Source organism: Pipra filicauda, unplaced genomic scaffold, assembly GCF_003945595.2.
Source record: "Pipra filicauda isolate LSUMZ 115617 unplaced genomic scaffold, ASM394559v2 scaffold47_size6085603_pilon, whole genome shotgun sequence".
Lineage (NCBI taxonomy): Eukaryota > Metazoa > Chordata > Aves > Passeriformes > Pipridae > Pipra > Pipra filicauda.
The window spans coordinates 1,827,846-1,852,383 of NW_024104620.1; the positions used below are offsets into that span (position 1 = coordinate 1,827,846).

Here is a 24,538-nt window from a genome sequence, read left to right on the forward strand (position 1 = left end):
AATGCAATGAGCTGCTGCTCACTCTAAGAGCTATAAAATTACTTCAGTTTTCTCTTCCTTCCTCCCAAAAGCCTTTATATTTGCTTAGGCAAGGGAAGTGTGAGCAGGAATGTTAAATCTGTGTATCAGAAATACAAATAATAATTTCTGTCCTATCTTGGGTGAACAAGGAAACCCTTAGGTTTATTCCTTCTGATAAATGTGCATTTCAGAAAAAGAAATTTATTTCTGTAATTAAAAAATACAAAGTAAGAAATTAATTTTTTTATATTTATCAAAAGCACATTATTTTGCATGTCCTTCTTGCACTGGTCAAATTACCCACAAAAATATGCATTAGTGAAACAGATGCAAAATCACTTTGAAATAACAAATGTAGCCAAAGGAAATATTCCATACAGACGTTTGGCAATATGACTGAAGAGAAATTTGGTAAATTAGGGAAAGGCAGTCCTGCTGGTGCCAGGGTCCTGTAGTTACAAATCAGTCTCTTTACAACAGCTATTTTTATTTTCATTTCCTTAGTGAATTTGAGGAAATGCTAATATCTCCACAGTAAATATCTTTATCTCTTGCTTCTTGGATTTCTTTGGAAATACCAACAAACAAACAAATACAAAAGACTTCAAGTGTGGTTTTCTCTCTTCTGGCCAAAAAAATATTATATTTTGGAGAAGACTTGTGTCTCTATGACTGAAATAAGCAGTGTGTGTGTAAATCACATCAAGTGCACTGGGAAGCACTACTTGGGATCTGTGGAATGACTTCATGCCAACATCTGTGGGCTGTGTCCTCTAGTGGAAGCACACCTTGGAAACAGGTGAAAAGATGGGAAGGACTGGCACATGGACCTTCTTTCTTTTACCTTCCATCCAGAAGTCACCTAAAGCAAAACCAATCCCAGAGGTGCTCCCCAAGTACTTGTTAGTGAATCATATATTTAGTAGTGAAATAATGGAGAACATCTGGAATGTCCTTGGCAAATTAACTAGCTGGCATCTGGAAAATGCTTTTTTGTGTACTATGGGGTTCATTCTAACCAAAAGGAAAGTAGCAGACACCAATTTGCAACTATCCATATTAATAGAACATGACAATAGTCTGTTTTGTATATTGAAGATTTGTACTCAAAACGAGTAGCAAAGTACTTTATTAAGGATAATAGCAGTAGAATTGAACCCTTTTCCCCCCATCTATTAAAATAAATTACATAAAACACTTACATTTGCAAGTTTTACCATTTCCCTCCATCCCACTGGGGCAAATTCCACATGCATAAGATCCAAAGGTATTCATACAAGACACTCCAGGAAAACAAAGACTCTCTTCACACTCGTTCCTGTCTTCCTGACAGGTAAGCCCTGTGGCAAAACAAAGGGGAAGTTAATAATCAGGAAAGATTCCCTGTTTATACTTCAACTCAAATGTTGAAGCAGATGAAAGCTCACTTCTCTGCTGTAAACTCATTACAGGGCATGTCACTCATGTTCCAGCCAAATTCCCCACTGTCTCACTTAAACCTGCTTTTATCACGCTGTTTATTACTGTCGTTACTGGCACCAGAAGTGCTGAGCTGGAGTCTGGTCCTCATAGAAAGCTGTGCATGTTAAATAAAAATGCACATAAATAAAATTAATATTTCCCCTGCATTTCACATCTTTTCTGCTGCTTTTGTTGTCTTGTTTGTCATATACTAAAGAAGTCAATGAGTGTCACCATTTCGGCTTTAAGATATGAAGAGCCACGTACTGACATACTGTGCTTTCCATTTCTATGTGAACCCCACATAACTAATAGATTATTGTGAACTAGAGACTGGCTGAGGGTAAACCTTAAAAATGATGGGATTTTTTAGTGACAACCCAAGTTTTTCTATTTAAAATTAAAATCTGAACAAACATTTTGAAAATGTCACTGAGCCACAGTACTGGTGTTCAGAAGATAAACCACCGTAGGACCCGAACCCAAAACAATATCTCTTGACTATTGCTGATTTTGGAAATAGGGTTTTAAAAATTCCTCAAAGAAACTGATATTAAATTTCACAACTTTGGATGATTTAGTGAATACCTATAGGGGTAGGTGACCCAAAAGTTAAAATTACTATCTGAACAGCAAATGATGCAGAGTAATCACATAAAAACTCCCTCAGGCTTGGCGTGTGCGTGCTGCTGTCTCTGTGCACTTGAGCAAACTTTCTTGGATATTGCTGGTTACAGGATATGCAGCCCTGATAGCAGGTCATAAACTAGCCCAGATCACTTCTATTAAGGCATGTCCTTTGTCCCTGAAGGAATATACAAGGACATTGGGACAACTTCGGGAGAGTCCAGGTACCTGCTTCAAGACATACCACTAGGTACAGAAAGTTTTGTTCCATATCAGATATCCAGCTTTATCATGAAGAAAGGTCTAAGGATAAAATAATTGCTTTTTTTGTTTTCTTCTAAAAAGACATTTGTCACAGTGCAATGAATTATCGGATGATAAAAACAGAACATTGTTATTCATCTCCTACAACATAATCGCTCATTGCTTCAGCATTTCAGACAGCTTCCGCTACTCCTTTCAACCTAAAATAGCCTCTCCATGTAGAAAACTCAAATTGATGTCTCTTTATTGATTGAGCTGCCTAGAAAAACCAGTGACATCACCTTCCCATGCTGGTATTGTCTTGAGGAAAAGAAAAGAACAACAGCACTAAAGTTATATCCTCTTTCCTGTGCTGTCTCAAGCTAAATTGTTCTTGTTTCTCATGCTTCTTGCTTCTTTCACTGAAGCTGGACATCATGTAGTATTGCAGGGCTTGACTGACATTTTTTCCTCCCATATTACATTTTGTATGACTATTCATACTTTATTAATTAATTAGCACACTCGTGGCATTGGGCTGCTTTTCTCTGATACTGATTTCTGATGGTGCATTGGGAAATTATTAGACATCACATTATGGAAAATATTGAATGAGTCACCCTCTGATTACATTAGTAATTATTTTCTTTCTCTGAGTATCATATAAAGACAAAACATGATACTATAAAAAATGAGAATAGGAAAGAAGTTCCCAGTTTCAGTAACAGCCATCACTTCTCCCTCAGTCCCTTCTCCTCCCTCCTACATTCTATATCTTTCCTGCAAAAAGCTGTCCTTCAAATCTCAAAGATGAATTACAGAAAAGCAAAGGAACACCTTAAGTAAAAAGATAATTTTAAAAATTCAGCCACTTGACTGATTTTTCTAATGTAAAGGTGAAACTATGCAAGCACTCCTTTGCACTCAGAGAGATTTTATTTTAAAGAGTGTCTGATCAATTTGGGTGTAATGATAATCCAGGTGAGTCCAATGGCAAATGTTTGCAAACTCTGAAACTGGGCTGAATGTAGCTGAAGAAGCAGCAGAAATGGACAGAAAACTGTCTGCACTGAGAAGTGTCAATTATCCTCTTTGCATGACCTCCAGTCACTGTATCACAGGAGAATCTCAATGCTTTTGGCAGTGTTACAGTACAAATAAAAATAATAGGAATAGAAGTTCTTCAGAGTGCAAGGTTTAACCATCTGTTTGCGTACCAGCTTTATTTCTCCATCCCTATATGGGAAATTGTCTGAGAAGATAAAGTCACGCCTTGAGAGAGGAGCTGACCACCTACAGATGCAAAGAAAGACTTTTGGACTGCATTCACATTTAATTGAGTCTAAAGGAACAGAAAATCTTGTTTAGGGGCTCTATCAGAAACCATGAAAAAATGCTGGGGTTTTCTTTAGTTTCCTGAAAAGAAAAATGAAATGATTGTTCCATCTTTCTCCCCACCCCACACCCAACTTTATACTAATCATCGAGGAAAGAAAGAATGATCATGTTATTGAGATGGTTTTCAAGGATGAGTTCTGTTCTCAGGTGCGTGATGTTCTCCCTTTCTGTGGTCAAAGGAATAGACAATAGGAATTCTTGTTATCTTGGTAACAATGTAGATGAAAAATGAATGAGCTTTGAACACTCAGAGATACAGAAAATGAAAGCAGCAATGATTCTAGGGTCACAAAGACCTTTTCTCCCTGCCTTGTTCCCGTTCCCTCTTCTACCCTTACACTGCCTGAGATACACCAATGCTCCTGCATTGCTTCTTCCCTTGCAGGGGTGTTTGGGAAGATCTAATAGGAATTAACTTCTTGTTTCTACTACCTGTTCCCTGTTATTTCTAGGGATTTGATGGTGAAGTGGTGCTGTCACTTGAGCTGTATAACATTGCCTTCTCATTAGATTATTGATGGTTTTCTGGGGAATTGAGGCATAAACACAGCATCAAGGATGAGTTTTTATTGTTGTCACAGAATCTGCCCTGAAGTAAAATCATCTGCTTCCCAGATGGCTCTCAACTCCACTTGCTTATAATTTTTCACCTGCTATTAAAACTTTAAGATGTATTCCTTTTTCACTCAATCATATATTTTTCCTTTCCTTTTTTTTTTTTTTTTTCCTGTTGCTGCTTGTGTTATAGCATTTTGGGAAGAACAGAGAAGAACAGCAAAACCATTTTACTGGTAAGAATTAAGAGTGAAGGAAAATCTTGTGTTTCTCTGGCCCTCAAGGTGTCCTGTGCCCTTGTCTCTTAAGACACCAGGTCCACTGAAGTTATTAACTCATGGGATTACATTACTCTTTATCCAGTGTTTAACCATAGAAAGTTCCCAAATTTCCCTTTCCTCATAGGAATGGTATCTCCAGGGGAATTCAAGACGTTCTGTATGTGTTTGGTTCCTTTAGGGATTTTAATATTTTGATCGAACTTCCATTTTATAACTTAATTCTCCATGTTTAGGCTTGTGTGTTCTTGCATCAGTGGAGTCTCTGGTTACACAAAGGCTTTTGAAAACAGCAGGCTTTGGCTGCTTTGTAGCATTACCTGGAGCCAATATTGACTGGGTGTCACAGATATTTTAGGCCATTTTTCTAGACTTCCACTTGTGAATGACTTGTATTTTTCATTTCTGCTGGAATTTTATAATAATGAAAACTGAGCTTGCAGTCCTACATGACCAAAACAAAGAAGGTTTCATGAAGTGCTGACAGGCAGAAAAGGTACCTCTCCCTTTTGGTAAAATCTGTTCACTACTTTTTTTTAAATTGAGTTTCTTCTGTATATATGCAATATAGGCAGTAATAATTATGAGCATTCAATGTTACTTCTACTTGATTTTTCAAACCCATATAACTGAGAGCAGCCAACATTATGGGTCTCATGAACGTGAACAGAGCAGGGTGTTTGACTGGTTCAAGGACTGAAATCTGAGCTCAACTTAAGGTGTTATTTTTTTACTCTGTTTTTGAAATGGTTCTGATCCAAGAGATGTTTTAACACAGTTTCAGTTGGCTTCTTTTGCTTGTGAGATACTAATTTGACTCTGACAAGAATGGATGATAGCACAGTGTCTGTACTTTTCCATGACTGCACAGCCACCCGAGTGTGTGGGTGTTTAATAACTGGCCTTTTCCAAAACTAGGCCAGATTTAGAAACCCTGTTTAAGTCCTGTATGTTCAGATTTGCCTTGTACTCCCTGAAGAATTAAACTGGAAAAGAAAAAGAAAAAAATATTCCACGGAACTCCAGAGAAGCCCATTTAGGCCAATGTGAAAATCAGCTGTGCTGGAAGTGAGGGATGTGAGGAGCAGGTGGAGTGATGGTCCCAGCTTGAGGAGGTGGTGGGTGCTCTGTGAGACCCAGAAGTGACTCAGCTCAGCTCAATTTAGATTATTACAGCGAAGAGTCTACAGGCTGCTTTAATTCCAGTCTGTAGAGCACAGGGAAGTCCTTGTCCGTGTGCTGTCACAAGTGCTTTTTCATCTGTGTGAACCTTTCTCAGATGTCCTGAGTGCAGTGAGGCTGTGTCTATAAATTGCATGATAGGTACAGACATGTTCTCTCCTTATCCATGTTATCTATCAAATGCTTCTCTTTCTCCTCACTCCTCAAATCTTTACTCCATTCCTGTTTGCACTGTGTGTCTTGTATCCATCTCTTTGGCCTCACTGCATTTTGTTCTCCAATTTCTCCTCCTGGTGGCTTTCAGTCTTTTTTTTAGAAAAGAATTGGGTTTTTGTTTTTGTTTGTTTGTTTGTGTTTTAGTTTGGTTTGGTTTGGGGGGGTTGTGGGGTGTTTTTGGTTGGTTGGTTGGTTGGGGTTTTTTTGGTGGTTTTTTTTTGGTTGGTTGGTTTTTTTGTTGTTTTTTTTTGTTTCATTTTTGTTAAGAGATCATCCCTCTTCCTTTCATCCCTTAAAAATCATACTATGGACAGCTTTTCTGGTTTCAGCTGGGATAGAGTTCTGAAACCAGTGCAGGAGCCCTGAAGAGCTTGAAAGGTTAGATTTTGTTTTATCATGTCTGACAACCAAATGGACTTAGGATTTTCTAATGCTTAAATTTAATGAAGCTTCAAGTGGGACTAAAGGACAATTTATTTTTTCATATTTTCCATATCTACTTCTCCTTCCTAGGCCTAGAAAAATCATTCATTCCTAATTCTGTCCTCCGCTTAATTAAGTCAAATCCTGTGGAGTGAAAAAGGGTCCTGGATCTTTGACTTTTATTTCTTTCACTCAGTCTTCTCCTACCTCATCTCATGGATGGACAAATCCATGGGAAATAAGCAGGAAGCAACTGAGATCAGCAGGGTTCACAGACTCCCTGAGTGATCACTTCAGGACCAGAGAGCTTTAGGTCATTTTTCGTTATGGTTAGACAGCTGCTTTTGCACATTTTCTGTGTCCAAAGCTAAGCCACGGGAGCAGAAGGGGAGGCTTCTGTATGTGGTCCATTTGACAGATGCTTGTGGTCATGTTGCACTCAAAAAATCCTGTAGCACAATGTCTGTAGTTAGATCAGAGATGGAAACAGTGAAGTGTTACCTCCCAAACCGGGGGGACATTTACAGAAGTAGCTCTCCACGCTGTCCACACAGGTTCCACTGCCACAGGGGTTTGATTTGCAGTCCTTAATGTCCTCCTGGCAAAATTCTCCATCAAATCCATTTGGACACAAACACAGGTATTCACCAAGGCCTGGAGGGTGTTTGATATTGGTAACACACGTTCCACCATTGAGGCAACTGCAGGGCTTCACTCCAACCTGAGGAAGGCAAAGAGGAGTCATGGTAAGCTTCCTCTCAGTAATCACAGCTGGGAGGTATATTGTTACCCTCTAGGAAGGGAGAGATTTGCTCTGTGAACATGTTATCTGGTATTATAAAAACTTATTTCTAACTAATTTCCTTTGTCTAGATAGATTGTCTCATACTCAGTATGCTTATTTATTTGACCGATAGCTCAACTTCAAAGGGATTTCTTTTTTCAACATTTAGGGGCACATTTTAGCATCTTATAAGAACTAAAAAAACCCCCTGCCTTATTTGCTATAACAGCAGTTTTCACATGTTGTCTGAGGGCAGAATTTGTTCCTTATTCTTCAAAGAAATGAAAAATCTTTTTTCTTTCCTTGCCTGCCCTCCTTGCTCTTTCACTTTACAAATGGTTCCCAGGCAGGAACATGACTGTGGCATTCCTTAGCTAGTCTCTCTCTTCAGGGAAGAGAGATCCATAGTTGTATTTTACGTATGTACAAGAACTGCATTTCAACAGATTCAAAGCTCTGTATTATCTCAGAGGGTCTGGTTTGAAATGTTTCCATTAAAACCACATCTAGGCTCCAGTTTCCCCTTTGCTGTGGGGGCTCAGCAGATTGTCATTTTGTGGTTTGAATGAGTAAAAATAGGAATCTTTAGGAATAAAAATCTTTTCTTCACAAAGCTGCTCTTATATCAGGAGTCTGCTTCCTGCTTTATTAGCTCATCCCATCACAGGATTAATGTTAGCCTATACAATAAAGACAAAGCAATGCACAACTCTGCCAAGAGACTTAGAGTGTGGAGTAATGACATAAGAGCAAGACATTTTCTAAAAATATCATTGAGAATGAGTTATAATCTCCCTTTTATAGCTAAAACTTGATCTTTTATGTTATATGCTTTTTTGTGCAATCCAAATGCAGAATGTGAATTTTAAAGCAGATTAATGAACCATTAAAAGTCTCTGCAAGAGTGTTCTTTCAAACAGCAATCAATAGCACTCTCTCTTCTTCCCTGTATATATAGTTTCTATGTTCTCTGAGATATTTATTCCATTAATTGATCATTATTGCTGTGCGGGATAATATACATTTATGAGGAAATAGCTGAAACCTTGTTTTTTCAAGACAGTAACAAATTATTAGCTATGATGACAATTGCATCAAAGCAATGACATGATAAACAGGTTTGTTTTGTTTTTTCCTTTAAAGTGTTCATTTCCTTACCTCAATAGAGTATCTGCTCTGTGCATTGCATTCATCTGACACAGTGAATTCAAAGGTCTGCATTTCTTCTGAATCAACTTTCCAGATAAGAAGACCAGCAGGAGAGAGCCTGGCATCCCGTGGCCCAGCCTCCAAGATGAATAGCACAGCTGACCCTTCTGGATCCACTGCTATTAGCTGGTAAACAAAATTCTCACCAATAAATGTCAGCAGCTGGCTGGAGGGGGCCTGGAACACAGGAGGCAGGTTGTCTAAACAGCAAAAATGAAACCACGATTACATAAATTCCAGTTTCTCCCAGGTAAAGATTCGCAGAGTGGGTCTTCGAAGGAGGGCTCTCAAAGAAAAGGTACAGAACATACCCAGAGGCTGATGGAGGAAGTGATTTGGGTGTTAGGGGCAGCAAATGGCTTTACCAAAAAGAACAGCTTTTTCCTCCTCTTTTTCTCATGCCCAACACTGAATTTTTTTCCCATTCTGCGCTTTGATTTATTTTGATGTGCAATCTGATATAGGGGAAGAGACAATGCATGACTTCTATAACCTCCCACTAGTCTCGATTCTCACTAAAACTTCATTTAATTATATTTCTTATACCTACATATATATTTAATCTATCTACAATTCTGTCTATCCATCCATCCACTGAAATATAAGGAAACTAAATCTCGAAATGCTGAACGACAAATGAATTGGGTGAGCAACTCAGGGGGGAAAATAAATTGCAACTCTCCCATTGAGTAGACACTTTTGGCTTTACCCGTGAGGAGTAATTAAGCCCAAGCAGTTTAAATTAATTCAGTTGGACATTTCATCAGGAATAAAGGTCTTTTCAGTGCCAGCAGAGATACAGCAGTGATGCTGAGATTCTCTATCCCCAGTGACAGTAGTGTGCATCATGTCACCATTGGCACTGTTATTTCTCCTGTTGCTGTTTACATTCAGTATTTTCTTAATGGAGATAAAAGTCTAATTGTACAAGGGTATTTTACAACAAAAGACAGACACTACCTGAAGATACTTTCAATATGCATAGGTAAGGAAGACAAGGTAGAGAAAATTACTACATTTTATATTTAGAAACTCAGGAAAAGTAAGATCAGATGAGTACCCTGAGGTGACAGGAGCTCTTTGCAGGGTCGGGAATTTCATCTCTGTATCCTAAGCCTGCTCAGTCTCAAGGCATCTTTCCTCTTTAACCAGCAGTACAAATTGACATGTATTGATATTTAAAGGAATCTTCTCACAATGCAATTTGACCATAGTTATCTTTAACTTAAAGCACATTTCTAATACCAAGGATTAATTTCAAGTCACACTCTAAAACTGTGAACTGTATATGTGTTCTCATAAGGACTCCTTGCATTATGCTCATGGGAAGTTATCATTAGGGGTTTTTTTGTGGTGCATATCCTTTTATCAAACTTTGCTTTCCATAGCCTGCCTTATATTATGCAATTATTTAAATATGTGTCTCCTTTATTGCTACTGTGCTATGAAAACTTTCTAAAATGCTTGTCCAGCAGATTGTCCTGGCATAACTGTCGAAAGCTTCCATCTATTCATTAAACCTTTTATTTCCCAAACACTAAAGCCATGGAGCCCATAAAATTTGTGCCCAAGGTAATCGATGAAATATTGATGCTGGGTATGCATTTACAGATAAACACAAAAGTGTTACTGGATGGATGGTAAGAAGAAGTGATAGGCACAAAATAACATAAAATCAGATGTTCTGAAAAGAGTTCGTGAAGGAGTGTTTCTAATTCTACAGAGATCTCCTTGCCATCCAGTGAACAGATATAGATATATATATATGCACTCCCTATTATTGCAGAACTTTTAAAAAGGTTTTCACATTTTTCAAAGCAAGTCTGACAAACCTTTTTTTAGATATTTTTAAGTTTTGAAATCATTGAAAAGGGAATGATGGTCTGTTTCAGATTTCCCAAATCACTTCTAGCTTTATAAATTTCAAAACAAATAGAGTTTTTCCCTTTTATACCATTTCCTGAATTTTAAAATTGAACTGTCTTGGTATTGGTAGTGAGACTGTCTCTATGACAATCAGCATCAGCTCATCCCTGGAGGTGCTACTGCTTTGGCCAACACAGTGGAAGGCCGGGCTGGATGGGGCTTGGAGCAACCTTTAGTGGAAGGTGCCCCTGCCCATGGCAGGGGGTTGGGATGAGGTGATCTTTAAGGTCCCTTCCCATCCAAACCTTTCTGTGATTCTATGATTCTATGACAGAAAGGAGGTAAGGTTTGTGAGTCAGAGATAATATCTCTCATTAGACTTAAATATTTTTCTGGGGGGAAACACAGAGCTTTCAAGTGTACAGGTTCTTCTTCAGGTCTGACTTACCCTTAGGCTTTTTAACTACTCATCCAAGTGATCTAAAGGGATTTTTAGTTGGCCAACATTTGGGATGGATCTGCCTGCACCTTTTCCAGACAGAGAGTTTTAAATTTCAAAATCTGGAGTTTTTAGGACATAAACTAGAGGAGTGTGATTTTAAACAGAGAAAATTCCAAGTGGCTTCCCTGGAACAGGAATTAAAAGGGCTCGTCAACAACTCTCTCCCTATCCACTGTGTTCTTGCTTCCAAACTTCATTTCAGACAACTTCTGACTTCATGTGTTCCTGGAAACTCTCGGATCCTTTCTGAACTTTCTCGAGGGCCTTTCTGTTATGTCTCAGCAGTGTGTGTGTCCTCACTACTCTCCTTAACAGCGTCCTCCAAGCTGGAGCTGGGAACTCCAGCCACTCCGATACAGCTCTTGCCGTCTCTGCTGCCAGACCTCGCACTCTCTAGGAGTCTCTGTCCCTGAGCATCCTTGGCTATTCCCCAAGGACAAGAACAATCTTCCTCTCCTTCCAGAAGGGTTCTGCTGACCTAGTCATCCTGAAGGAATATAAAACTGCAAACAAACAAAGCAAACTGGTCCTGTCGTTCACACACCTTCCTGTAATTTGCCTGTGTTTACAGAACACAAAAGTGCAGAGAAAATCTTTCTAGGGCCAACACATGGATCTACATAAAAATAGTAATATAATCTTTATATTGGCCAGATATAAATGTGTCCATGTAAGAGGGGAGATAGACCGTGAGGGTAATGCTGGTGGAAACACAGATTATCTGTAAAATGTTCAGCAAGCAGTGGTTGTTGTTTGAACTGGACATGTAGGCATGAAAACACTATGATTAAGTCTTCAGCCTTCAGGAGGTGCTTCAAAAGGCAGCCTTCTCCATGACCCCTGCCTGGAGGGACTGCAGAATGAGCCTTTAGGTTCCGTGGCAGTGGAGGTAATGAGTGACTGATCCCTATCACTTAGACTCCCTGCCAAGCCAAGGTCTGTTGTGTGGTATTTCTTAGGATTTGGCTCAGGAAAAGGAAGCAATTCTTCCAGGTACCAAAAATACATACTAGTGTTTTAAAACCAGTGTTTTCCCCAAATAGTACCCTTAAAGATTTGTACTTGCAAGATGATGCAAGTAAAGGAGCCCATCCCCTTTAGCTGACAGACTTGGGCACTTCATGGAGCACTGGGGTATAAAATTTAATTTTTATTTTGGTTTATTAATTTGAGATTTGTTAGGTTTCAGACAGAACAAGATGCATACCCAGATACATAATTCAGAAAGTGGAGTCTGCATTTCTGGTGCACCCAATTATTCCCACTGCAAACCATCCATGTTCATTACACAGGATACATTTGTGTTAGCCAAAAGAAGGAATGAAGTATTTCATTGACTCGGTCATAAATTCCCAGGTAAGCATTTCTAAATTATTATTTAGGGAAAAAAACTGTCTTACTTTCATTAACAGACCAGGTGAACTTAGAAATGTGAGGTTCACAGAGAAGACAAGGACTGGTAGGGCTTGACTCTCCTTCACCATAGCAAAGTCCATCTATATTGCAAGTATCTTCCTGCCAAAAAAAGGAAATAAAAATGGGTGGGACGTGGAAGCAATGAAAAAAAAGAAATAAGAAAGATAAGAAATTAGCAATTAATAATTTTTGGAGACAAGCAGAAATTCACTTGTCTCTCGAAACAATAAAAGAGTAGCAATTTAAAAACAATAAAAGAGTAGCAATTTAAATGTTGCTGCTTTCTACTGACAGGGAAAAAAAAAAATCAAGCCCTGTAAGTTTTCTAGTTTCAGTTTGAGATCTTTGTAGCTTTGAATGTTTTAGCCTAGGCAACATGTGGTGTTGCTTTGTCATAGATGAATGCAAAGAATGTGACTCTTTTCCCATTTCCACATTCATGTAGTGCATGTGATCATTATTTCCAGCTGTGACTGGTAGTATAATGAATATTAGGTATCAGTCAAAGGTGAGCTCCATGAGACTCACAAAAACTAGATAAAAGTTCCATTTGAACAGAATCCTGTTCTAGTAAGTTATTTCTGGAGGTTCTTCATAAATATATGAAAAATCAGTGCTATAAAAGCAGAATACTGTTAGAGTTTACACTCCCATGAGATAGTTGTAAATAACAGCTGAACACAACCATGGTGCCAAGACAGGTCAGAACATCCCAAAATAAGTTCATGAACTGTGGGCAGAGTAGCCTTTCAGGCTGACTTGGTCCTTTCCCAGTTAGGGTGCCCACCAGGGCCAGTGAGCCCCTGTGACTTCCACATGGGGTGAAGACACTTGGGTTGTCTGAGAAGTGAACACAGGGATGTAATTAACAGACCTAATTAAACATCTACACCACAGGAAGGTCCTAAGGCAGAGTTATGCCTTTTGCTTGTAGCCTGTATTGGGTACACAGGCAGATGGGACTTTATCTGACCTTGCAGACTCCCAGCAAACCATGGTGTGCTGTTGGGAACAGGGGGATGTCCCTACCACAGTGGGACAGCAGGAGGGAGTACCTACCAGGACCAAAGACATTTTTCCTTTTCCTTCCTTTCAATACACATTGTTTTTCTGGGACTGATATGTGTTTCATTACTGGCCTTGTGTTTTCTCTCTGCTGCTTTATTAGTGTCTCAAAATTCTTCTGCAAACTGTATTAGTCAATATTTTAAATAATATTTTAAGAGTAGAGAAACAAAAAAAGGACTCTCATAATCACCCCTACACAATAGAACATGATAGATCTTCAACATTAAAACTTGGATATTACTTAGATTTTATTGCATTGTTATTTGCAATGTTTATTTGCTCTGACAAAAAAAAGATGCTTTTTTTTTTTTCTGATGTGAAAGTGTAGTTCAGAATGGGCTCCATAAAAGAGGAACACAGAATGTGAAATGGCCAGATATAAAATGTCCCCTAATTGAAACACCTTTTCTGAAAGCAATTTAGGTATTGCAGAGTAATGTTAAAGGAGGGATAATTAGAATATGGTCTGCTGCAATTGGAAGCCTAGTTCAAATAGTCCCTTGAAGCATTTTAAGATAGAAATTACTATAATCCCTAGAGAACGCCAGCATATTGAGAGACCATATATATTTCTGGGTTTCAAAAATGTATTAATAAGGAGAGCCTTTGACAAAAGAAAACCTCACCCTATCTTTAATTGAAATGGTTCTGACACAATTATTTTAATCTGAAATTTAAGTGGGTTTGCCCTCATTTGGGCTGTAGTGGGTATGTGTGGCAAGGGTGTGGTAGCCGAGGAGCTACAGGGGTGGCTTCTGGGAGAAGCTGCTGGAAGTGGAAGTTGGAGCAGGTTTGCTGGCAGGACTTGTGACCCCACAAGGGACCCACACCGGAGTAGTCTGTGAAGAACTGCAGCCCTTGGGAAGGACTCACACTGGAGAAGTTGGTGGAGAACTGTCTCCCGTGGAAGGGACCCCACAGTGGAATGGGGAAAGAGTGTGAGGAGTCCAACTCCTGAGGAAGAAGGAGCAGCAGAGAGAAGGTGTGATGAGCTGGTGCAGCCCCCATTCCCAATCTCCCTGCACCCCTGCAGGGGAGGAGGGAGAGAAAACTGGGAGTGAAGATGAGATGGGAAGAAGGGAGGGGTGGGGGTGTTTTAAGATTTGCTTTAATTTTTTATTATCCTACTCTGGCTTGATTGCTGATAAATTAATTTCTCCAAGTCAAGTCTGTTTTGCCCATGAGAGTAACTGGTGAGTGATCTCTCCCTGTCCTTATCTCTCCCCATGAGCCTCCCACCACATTTTCTCTCCCCTGCCCAGCTGAGGAGGGCAGTGATGGAGTGGCTTTGGTGGGCACCTGACATCCAGTCAGGGTCAAACTCCCTGTGAAGGGGACTATAAAGTAATTTCTATTAACTGATTTACTTGAAAAAAAATGTGAACTTTTTTATTTTGATAACTAGTATGTGCTTTCAATCAGTGCAAGGTTTTAAAACTGTATTTTCCCATTAGTGTTAATGAGAACAGTGAGGAAAATGAGTTAAGATGTACCTGATTAATCTTCATTTTATAAAAACACTGACTGGTGGTCTCCTATTAATTCATACTTGCCTCAGGGTAGGAAAGCAGAATCAGCACACTCAAATATCCCACCTAATACCTTTCAAAAGTTACTTTTGAAGCCCCGCTGAATAACAGACAATTTTCTTAATGTAAGTCTCTAGAAAATAAGAGCAGGGAAGCTCCTTTTATGTGGCAGGAAGAATGTAGCAATGAACCATGGGAGTTGTGGTCTCCCGGGTTCTCAGACAATATTTGATTGTCATTGGTTAGAGGGTCACGTGACATGTTCAGGTGTGGTATTTAAACCTTGGCAGTTTGAATAAACGGTAATTCTGCTCTGGCACTTGTTCGTGTCTGAGTGGGGTTCGTGCCTTGAACAGCACCTCAAATGGCCGTCCGGTAAGGGACTTCAGCAGGTTACCGGCAACCAGGAGCAGCAGCTCTGGGGAACCTGTCCGGGGGTGTCCATATCGCCAAAACCAAAAGGAAGAAAAGAAAGAATTCAGCGCGCTGGATTACCTCTGCAAAAAGGAACAAAAAAGGAAGAAAAAAGGACCAGAAGAAAGGACAACAGAGCTTCAGCACAGAGGTAACCAAAAATTGGCGAATATGGGAGGGTGGTTTACCCGTCAGGAGGGAAATACTCCAAAAATCAAACAAACAGCTGAAGCTATCTCTCAACTTTTACAAGAACAGAGTATAACCATAGAAGAAAGTAAGTTATGGGACTTGTTATATTGGATTTCGTTGCATGAACCTGCACTACCTCTGACTGGACCTTGTCAAGTGTCATCTTGGAGGAAAATAGGGAACAAAATTATTGAAAAAGCCAGTGAGGGAAAAACAGACGCCCTCAAATATTTGGCTACATGGAAGGACATTATGATAGCCTTGAATAAGCACTACAGAAAGGCAAATGCACCCGGGAGAGCGGACTTCCCCCCCCCTCACTCTTTTCCCCTCAACCCCCCCCCTTCAACCCCAGCCCCCCCTTCGACCGAGTGGGGCAGGGGGAGAATGCACGTTGGTCAGGGGGGATGGGGGGGAGGAGGAGCCCTTGGGGGGAACAGTGCAGTGGCAGCGTGTGGTGTGGAGGAGCATGGCTTGGGGGCTGGCAGCATGAGCATGGCAGCAGGGGGGGATGCTGGCTTTATGCCAGCGCCCATGGCTGCAGTTGAGACCATGCCATACAGAGCAGCAAGCGGTGCTGCTGGAGCCAGGGACCGTTACAGAGCAGCGCCTACCCCTGGACCGTTACGGGGTGACCGTTACACAGCAGTTGCACAGTCAACGTGCAGAAGGAGAGTGGCACCGGAGGCACCGCCATGTTGCCCCTCCCACGCAGCGGAAGTGAGGCCGCCTCCCCCAGGTTCAGGTGTTTCGCCGGGAAGGGGGGAGAATGACTATGATGGACAAATGGACAGCGAGTCTATAGAGGACACAGAAGAGAATCTCCTAGCTCCCTTTAGCCAGGGCGGTCCACTAACACCCTTTGACTGCGCAGCAGCCATGAGACCGCTGCAGAACAACCACGCAGCAACATGGACACAGCAAGCTTACTCCGGCCGTGAGGCGGAAGTGAAAGTGCCTCTTCCGTCACCACCAGTTCAACCAACTCACAACAAATGCACAACAGTTAAAGCATCACTGTGTCTCTCCTACCCAGAAACCAACCCACAGCCCTCACCAGCCTCAAAACAGCTTCTATGCCGAAGATGGCCTGATGGAGAAGGAAGAAGAGATATTGACTCCCTAGAAAGTTTAGCTGAGCTGTGGCAAACTGAACTCAGCGAGACAAGAGAACCAGAAAAAAGACAAGCAGTTTTGAATCCTGCAAAAGAGGAAGAACAGCAAACATGGCTACAGCTACTATTTCAGCTCGAGGAAGAAGATGCAGACTGGGAAAGCACACAGAACATCTGCCTACCCAAGCCCAGACCATCAGCAAAGTCAAAGCTACCGACGTTGAAGTGGACAGCACATGTACTGACTGCGTTGCTGGCGATTACAGCTGTTGGTTTTGTACTGCGAGAATTTCAGCTGGAACAACACCATCCACCTCCTGACAGAACCAACAACCTAGAGGTAACATTGCAAAACACAGCAGACATACAGCTATCAACTACCATGTTTAATTTTCTAAGTCACAAAAGGACAACTTTACTAATTGACACATTATCTGCTATTATAAAAAGTTCTTTTGTGTTCCAGGGGGTAAGAATAATAATAAGAGGGGCCCCAAATCAAGTATTTACTTCTCACTATTTTAAAATGCTGTTGGACAATATGCCATACACAACATGGAAAGCCAAACTTAAACAAGTAGCAAACAGACAACCAGTTACAATTTCAACTGCAGAAACACATAACTCTTTATACACAGTCACTGCAAGAGCCTTGAGAAAGCAAAACAAACAAAACCCTCATACAACACAAGCCCAAAGATGCTCCACAAAGTTGCAACATACAACAATACACACCTCTAAATCCACTCAAAATACAAACATGCAAAGATACCACTGGACAGTACTGCCTCAGGGCATGAAAAACAGCCTGATGATTTGTCAAACAGTGGTAGCCAACATCATACACCCTGTTCAAAAACTCCACCCTTCAGCCATCATCTATCATTACATAGATGACATCCTGATAGCAGCAAAACACGGGACCGAACTACAATCCACCTTGACTGCCTTAACTGACGCCATCCAAAAAGCAGGTCTGCAGCTTGCCCCAGAAAAAATTCAACGCACCCAACCTTGGACCTACCTCGGATGGAGGATCACTCAGCAGGAAATCATGCCACAACCACTGACTTTCAAAGTAACGGACACTATGACCCTGAATGATTTGCAACGGCTTTTAGGAGCCATTAACTGGCTGAGGCCTGTCTTGGGGATCACAACAGAGGAATTGCACCCCCTCTTCGAGCTACTTAAAGGTGACCCAACTCTCACATCTATTCGATCCCTAACCCCAGAAGCAAAACAAGCTCTGGAAGTATGCTCCCAAGCTGTCGAAAACAGGCAAAGCAGACGACGACACCCTGACCTGCACATTCGCCTCGCCATCATATCCAGCAAGTTCCAACCTTTTGCTGACATTTTCCAATGGGATCAGGCAGAATCCGACCCTTTGAGAATTCTAGAATGGTTATTTCTTCCCCACTCTCCACCTAAGACTGTTTGGACCATTAATGACATGCTTGCTAAGCTCATCATGAAGGGTAGAGGACGTCTGCAGGAGATGGATGGAAGGGATCCTGAGACGATCTACATTCCAGCCACAAAAGACAACTTAGACTGGCTTCTTGCAGAGGACGCTGGGTTTCAGACTGCATTAGTGGACTTCCACGGTAATATTTCCATTCACTTCCCGAAACATAAACTCTGGGCGGAAATAGGAAATCTACCCCTGATGGCCACGCGTCGCTGCAAACTACGGCCAGTAAATGGAATCACAGTCTTCACTGACGCGTCTGGACGATCGAAAAAAGCCGTCGTGACATGGAAGAACCCTGCCACAGGACAATGGGACAATAAGGTACAAACCTTAGACCAAGGTTCTGTACAGGTTTTAGAACTAGCAGCTGTCCGCATGGCATTTGAATTGTTCCATGATCAACCTATGAATGTTGTCACAGATTCTCACTATGCAGCAGGGTTGGTCTCACATCTCGAAGCCTCCTTCCTTCGAGATGTCACTAATCCTCACTTATTCACAGAAATTCGTACCATATGGTTTCTTATCAACCACAGAAAATTTGATTTTTACATAATGCACACTTGGTCACACACAGAACTTCCAGGACCCATAGCAGAGGGCAATCAAAAAGCTGATGCAACTGCTATGGTAACTACAGTTCCCAAAATTCTGGAACAGGCTAAACTCTCACACCAGTTCTTCCACCAAAATGCACATTCATTAAAGAGACAATTCCAAATTACAATAAACCAGACCAGAAACATAATTATGTCATGCTCTGACTGCCAGCGAATTACCCCAATGCCAGCTAAGGAAGGGGTTAATCCCAGGGGCATAACAACCAATGAAATCTGGCAGACAGACGTTACACATATAGCTGAATTCGGTAAACTAAAATATGTCCATGTTACAGTAGACACACATTCCAGATACATTAATGCAACAGCACACACAGGAGAAAAAGCCAAAGACGTTATCAGACACTGACTCAGTTGTTTCGCAATCCTAGGAATTCCAAAAACCATAAAAACTGACAATGGCCCTGCTTATTGTTATGAAAAAATCAAAACATTTCTCACAGATTGGGGGGTACTCCATTCCATAGGCATACCGCATTCACCCACAGGACAAGCGATTGTAGAAAGAGCTCACCGTACACTAAAAGAAATGCTTCAAAGACAAAAAAGAGGGGAGTCGGTATATAGTCCCCAGGAACGCTTATGGAAAGCGTCATATGTCCTAAATTTCTTAAACTGTGATGATACAGACCATAGCAGGTACGAACGCCAACATAAAACTCAAATACTTTCATCTTCCAAACCACCAGTTATGATCAAAGATCTAATATCTGGGCAATGGTCAGGACCGGTAGATCTCATAACATGGGGAAGGGGATATGCCTGTGTATCCAAGGGTACCAAATTGCAATGGGTCCCTTCTAGATGTGTCAGGCCTTATATTAGCCCTCCACCACAACAGGAACAACCACCTGAAGAAATAAGTGAAGGATTTGGATTAGAAGAAACATGACCAACAAGAGTAAACACATCACACAGTGGGGAAAAAGAAAAAAAAGGGGGGAAAGAGATATGGGTCTGTTCCCTATGTGTGTAAATCTACATTAACATTTCCTTAAAACAGGGATAATCACAAAGAAGCAATAAATGATACAACAGAACCAAAAGAAACATATAAACAGTAACCAATACAGAACCAAAAGAAACATATAAACAGTAACCAATACAGAACCAAACCTCCATGAGTCAAACACAATAAAGGGTTTAAGAGTGCATGTGTAAGGAGAGAATGAAACGGTGGCCACCGGAGTATGAATGAGAAAGTTGAGAGGACGCATATATGTGTGTGTGAACGCAAGTACACTTTATAGCAAGACGTCTTAAACACTACTTCATACAACACCACGTCAGACACATCTACAACCCAACACATTTCCCTTTTTAATAAAGATGATGCCATTACACAAAGTCACCCTCAGATAAAAGGTTATCCACACCTACAAACCCTGGGTAATTTGAGATTGTTTGAATATTGCACGAACCAATAAAGTTGTAAACAGTTCAATAAAGGCCTTGTGACGATAGGCCCTGTTTTTTATAATTAGTTGAAATAAGATTGGTTATAATAAGAATGTTAAAAATGTATTGTTTCTCAACTTGTTAATAAAAAGAAGGGGGAGATGTGGCAGGAAGAATGTAGCAATGAACCATGGGAGTTGTGGTCTCCCGGGTTCTCAGACAATATTTGATTGTCATTGGTTAGAGGGTCACGTGACATGTTCAGGTGTGGTATTTAAACCTTGGCAGTTTGAATAAACGGTAATTCTGCTCTGGCACCTGTTCGTGTCTGAGTGGGGTTCGTGCCTTGAACAGCACCTCACTTTTAAGCGTTGGAGGATGTTACACAAATAAGTCCACAGGAAAAAAGAGGGTAATAGTGCTCTGCAGACAGTTTCTAACATGTTGGCAGTTTAAAACGTAGCTCTAGACTTTTGATTGCGGTTTTGAAACTGTCAGAATTCTATATGTTTGTACTTAGCAGTTTTTAATGTAAGCAAGAATGTTTTATTTTCTCTCAAGGGTGTTCTCACACGACAAAAGCCGTATAACATGCATCTTTGTATACCTCTTGCTAAGGCAGAAAATGGGTATAGAAATGATATACCTTTCAGCTACGGTGCCCTCACCAAACAGGTTGGGAGAGGGAAAATAGCAGAAACACTTCAAAAGTGAAGGTAAGCCTTTCAGGGGACGCTCCTCACTCTTATTTACTTCCCCTAACAGCTGCAAAGTATAAATATTGTCAGCCATGGTCTTTCTGGAAGTGTCTGTGTGAGAGTGGTCCATCATAAAGCAAGCTCTGCCAGGTGTTCATACCCCACGTAAATATGAAAAAGAAATAAAATATCACAGACCTGAGATTGTGAAAGAGAAAAGTGTTAGGCTGTGCAGCTGACCTGGGAAATAGATTTTCCTCTTCTAGAGCAGTTATTACACACAGTACATCAAAGGGAGGGAGAGGACTAAGGAAGAGATGAACGATCCATATTAAACCTTTATGATCCTTAAATTACCTTTAATTTACAAAGTCCGGTTGGGTGGAATTGGCAGACCTGGCAGACAGCGTCGAACAGGGTCAGCACTCTGGAATTACTGTACTGGAAGCCATCGTTAGTGATCTAAATGATACAAAAATCATCTTTATAACTAATAATGTTCCATATGGAGACTGTCTGCTCATTTTGGAGCATATATCGTTGCCCCCTTGAACTGGATGCCTGCCAGCAAGATAAATTAAACCACTTGTGAGTGGCTCTGCTGCAAGCTAACAAATTGCTTAATGCTCCAAACTGGAAACTCTTCATTAGTAACCAAAAGATCTTTTGGCTCAGCTGGCATTCAGCTTTTCTGAATACAAGAGGTATACAAAATTAAGGTATTCAGCTGAAATTCAGGAGCACTTTCTTAGTAATGACAAATCAGTAAGTAAAATCCTTGAGGTAAAAAAAAAAAAAGAAAAAAGAAAATGTGTATTATATAGGTGATTTAGAATTAACCTTAAAAAATGTTCTAGGGTGGACAATATGAGAAAGCAACAGTCTCATTTCCATAGGAAGGTACATTAGAACAGCCACCTCCTGTCCAAGATCACGATTTCCCATACATTTGGATATTTCAGGAAGCCTTGAGCATGGCATTTCTTATATAAGAAATTTATATAAGACAAAAGAGTTAAATAAATTTATATTTTAATTTTTCAGCAATAACAATGAAAAGATACCAGACAAGTGTGGAATGGGTTAGCTTTTGGGAAAGCATTGTGACACCTCTTGAGAGATGTGAATCTTAAAGAGCAAACAAAAACCCCGTGGAAAGCCATGCTGTAGACTCTGATGAACACCAACAGGAAAGCAAAGCCCTTATGTCAGGTATTTTTCAGGTTTTGTCTTCTCACAGTCAAAATAAAGCAGCTGTTTAGCAGATCTAACAAGGCCTTTGCTTTGGATCTGTCAGGTACCCCTGAGTCTTCTTGTTATGAAAACAATCCCCTAGCCCTCCCCCATCCCTCCTGTGACCCCAAAGCTGAAACATCCTCATTCCCTTTAAAAGGAACGTTTACAAGATCAAGGGTATAAAGGTTTTTGATCAGTCAACAAACTCTTTCAGTTCACAGAAAGAATGCATGTTAAATTGAACAAAGATAAATGGAAGTACAGAGAGCAAAAATTACTCAATAAGTTTCATAAAAAGCACCGATTATCATAAGTTCACTAAGAATGATCTAAAAGCTCGTGAAAGATAATAGAGCAGATTCTCCCACAATATCACAGGGATGGTTGTCAGCTCAAAATGCACTGTGAGCTAAGAGTGTTTGTGTCTACAGAAACCACCACAAGGAGAGAAGCAGTCAGTATTGATGGATATTTGCAATTTGAAATTGTGGAAGGGAAACAACTTCTTTGGACTAATATAAATTTGTCCAGAACTTCACTAAAATACATCGGTCCAGTAAAATTCATCAGTATAGCTTTAAGGAAAAACATAATTGAGATATTAGCTATAGCATGTTGTACTAAAGGTAAAAACTCTTTTAAAAGAGGTAAAGAACTTCTTTTCTGCAGTTTGAGAAAAGAAAAAAATAAAACAGGTAACTCCCCTCCAGACCTGCTCTTCACTGAAAGACAGTGGCAGCAAGGCTTCCATTAAGAATATATTATTCCCAATGCAATTTACATTTCATTTAATTTCATTCTTTTAGCAGTGTCCAATGTTGTCTCAATACCAGTGCACTAATAATGGGTGAAGAAATGGGTAGACAGGGAAAAATATAAAAAGCTATAAAGTTCCACTCAGTGTTCTGTCTGAAGTGAGCATTGTAAGTGAGATGTAACTCTTGCAATTTGATTATTTTTTTTTAATGTTTTTTTTTCTACACTCTATTATAAACTTCCATTTTGGTGTCTTTTTAGAATTGGGTTGGTTTATAGCTATTTTAATTGCTTTTCCATTAGTTACCTTAGTGATGTGGAACAAATACTTCAATGAGACCTATGCTGAGCAAACATTTCCTTTAATTTGGTTGGCCCTCAAAAGGCAAAACCCCACTTAGAGCTGGGCCTTGTTTGCTTGAGCATAAATATCATCTGCAAAGAAAGAGCCACTTCTGGATAAATGGTAAGGACAATCAGGAATTCTGTCACTTCTGCCTCAAGTATTTCATCCATCATGAAATGATCTTGGCTATTGGCATCACTCTACATAGAATTTGTATGAATGTTTCCAGATGAATAATGAAAGCTATAAAACTGTGCTGAATTCAAATTCAGTTTCTGCCTCACTAACTTTTTAGCAAATACTTTTTCTGTTCTTGACAAATACAGGCAACAATAAAGACTTTACAAAAAGGAAGAGACTGCTTCCCAAACTAGATAAGTGCCTGCCAAGTTCTCTCACCTCTTCACCCAGGCATCTGTATGGACAGCTCAAGTCATCTGCTGTCCAAGTAGGGGTTTGTATTTTGATATCTCAATTAATTATACCAAACACTCTGGTGTAGCCTCGTGTACTTTCTTATCTATGTTCAGCAGCATGTCATGGAAACAATGAGCAAAATCTGAAACATGAATACAAGAGCAGATAAAATGAAAGAACACAGAGAAGAGCTTGTCAAACCTCAGTTCCCCAAATGCTGGTAGTGAAAAAAGCTTTTGTGAAATTTTGCTGATTCCTTTCAAATTTGATTTGGGAAAGGGGAGAGATTCTGAAAATATTGAACAGTGATATTTCCAGAAAGAGTTATTTTGATCTTTATTGCTGAAAAAATCTTTTACCTACATTTTGAAAACTGCCAATAGATACATAACCCAGACCATCAATGTTGCATTAGATCTTATCAGGGATTTTCCAGGGCACAAATTTTTGAACATCTGTGGAATTAATTGAAAATCATTTTTTATCTTGTAAAGCTCCACAGTTGTGTTCTCTGTGCTGCCATGTAAGGCCAGCTGCCTTTGAAACTGAGCGCTGGGCTCTGCCTTCCCAATTTGATCATCAAAAAGATCCACAGGAGAACTAGGATTTGTGTGTGGGCTGAGATGATTTAATTGTGCGTTCTCTGCGTAGCCATCAGCCTGGTTTTTTGCAGGGTTTGAAGGAGAGGGAAAGAGCAGAAGGCCCACAGGTGCAGAGGTCTTTTGAACTTAAATGCATGGAAAGAGGCATTCTGTACCCGATTTTGAGGGGGAAAAAATGAGAAAAATTGTACAGACCTACACAGGGCTGAAAGGCAGCCCTGGAACACAATCTGGATTGTACTAGAACTGAATTTTGAGGAATCTGTCCTGGTAACACAGGGGGAACATTCCTGTGCACATGCAAGGATGTTCACTGTCCTCCCGGGCCAGGAAAGTCGAGGGTGCCTCCCTCTCAGATCCTTCCACCGTGAGGCAGCATTTTATCTCACAATTGGTAGAATTCAATCCCTTTTTCAAGAAGTTTTGGAGCCTTAAGCAGAGGAACTTCCCTCCTGGTTCCACCTTGGTGTGTGCTCACTCTGACAGCAC

At 40.4% G+C, this 24,538-nt stretch overlaps 1 protein-coding gene across 1 annotated transcript in view; it reads right to left on the minus strand.

Moving 5' to 3' along the window:
* The window catches only part of LOC114002759 (von Willebrand factor D and EGF domain-containing protein-like), a 182,790-nt gene that overhangs the window by 59,229 nt on the left and 99,023 nt on the right, over positions 1 to 24,538 (minus strand). Inside the window, exons 14-18 of the mRNA XM_039386360.1 lie at positions 21,050 to 21,154; positions 12,166 to 12,280; positions 8,347 to 8,597; positions 6,906 to 7,125; positions 1,224 to 1,361 (exon numbers count right to left, since the gene is read on the minus strand). Of these exons, the coding sequence (XP_039242294.1) occupies positions 1,224 to 1,361; positions 6,906 to 7,125; positions 8,347 to 8,597; positions 12,166 to 12,280; positions 21,050 to 21,154 (829 nt within the window). The remainder of the gene's footprint in view (positions 1 to 1,223; positions 1,362 to 6,905; positions 7,126 to 8,346; positions 8,598 to 12,165; positions 12,281 to 21,049; positions 21,155 to 24,538) is intronic.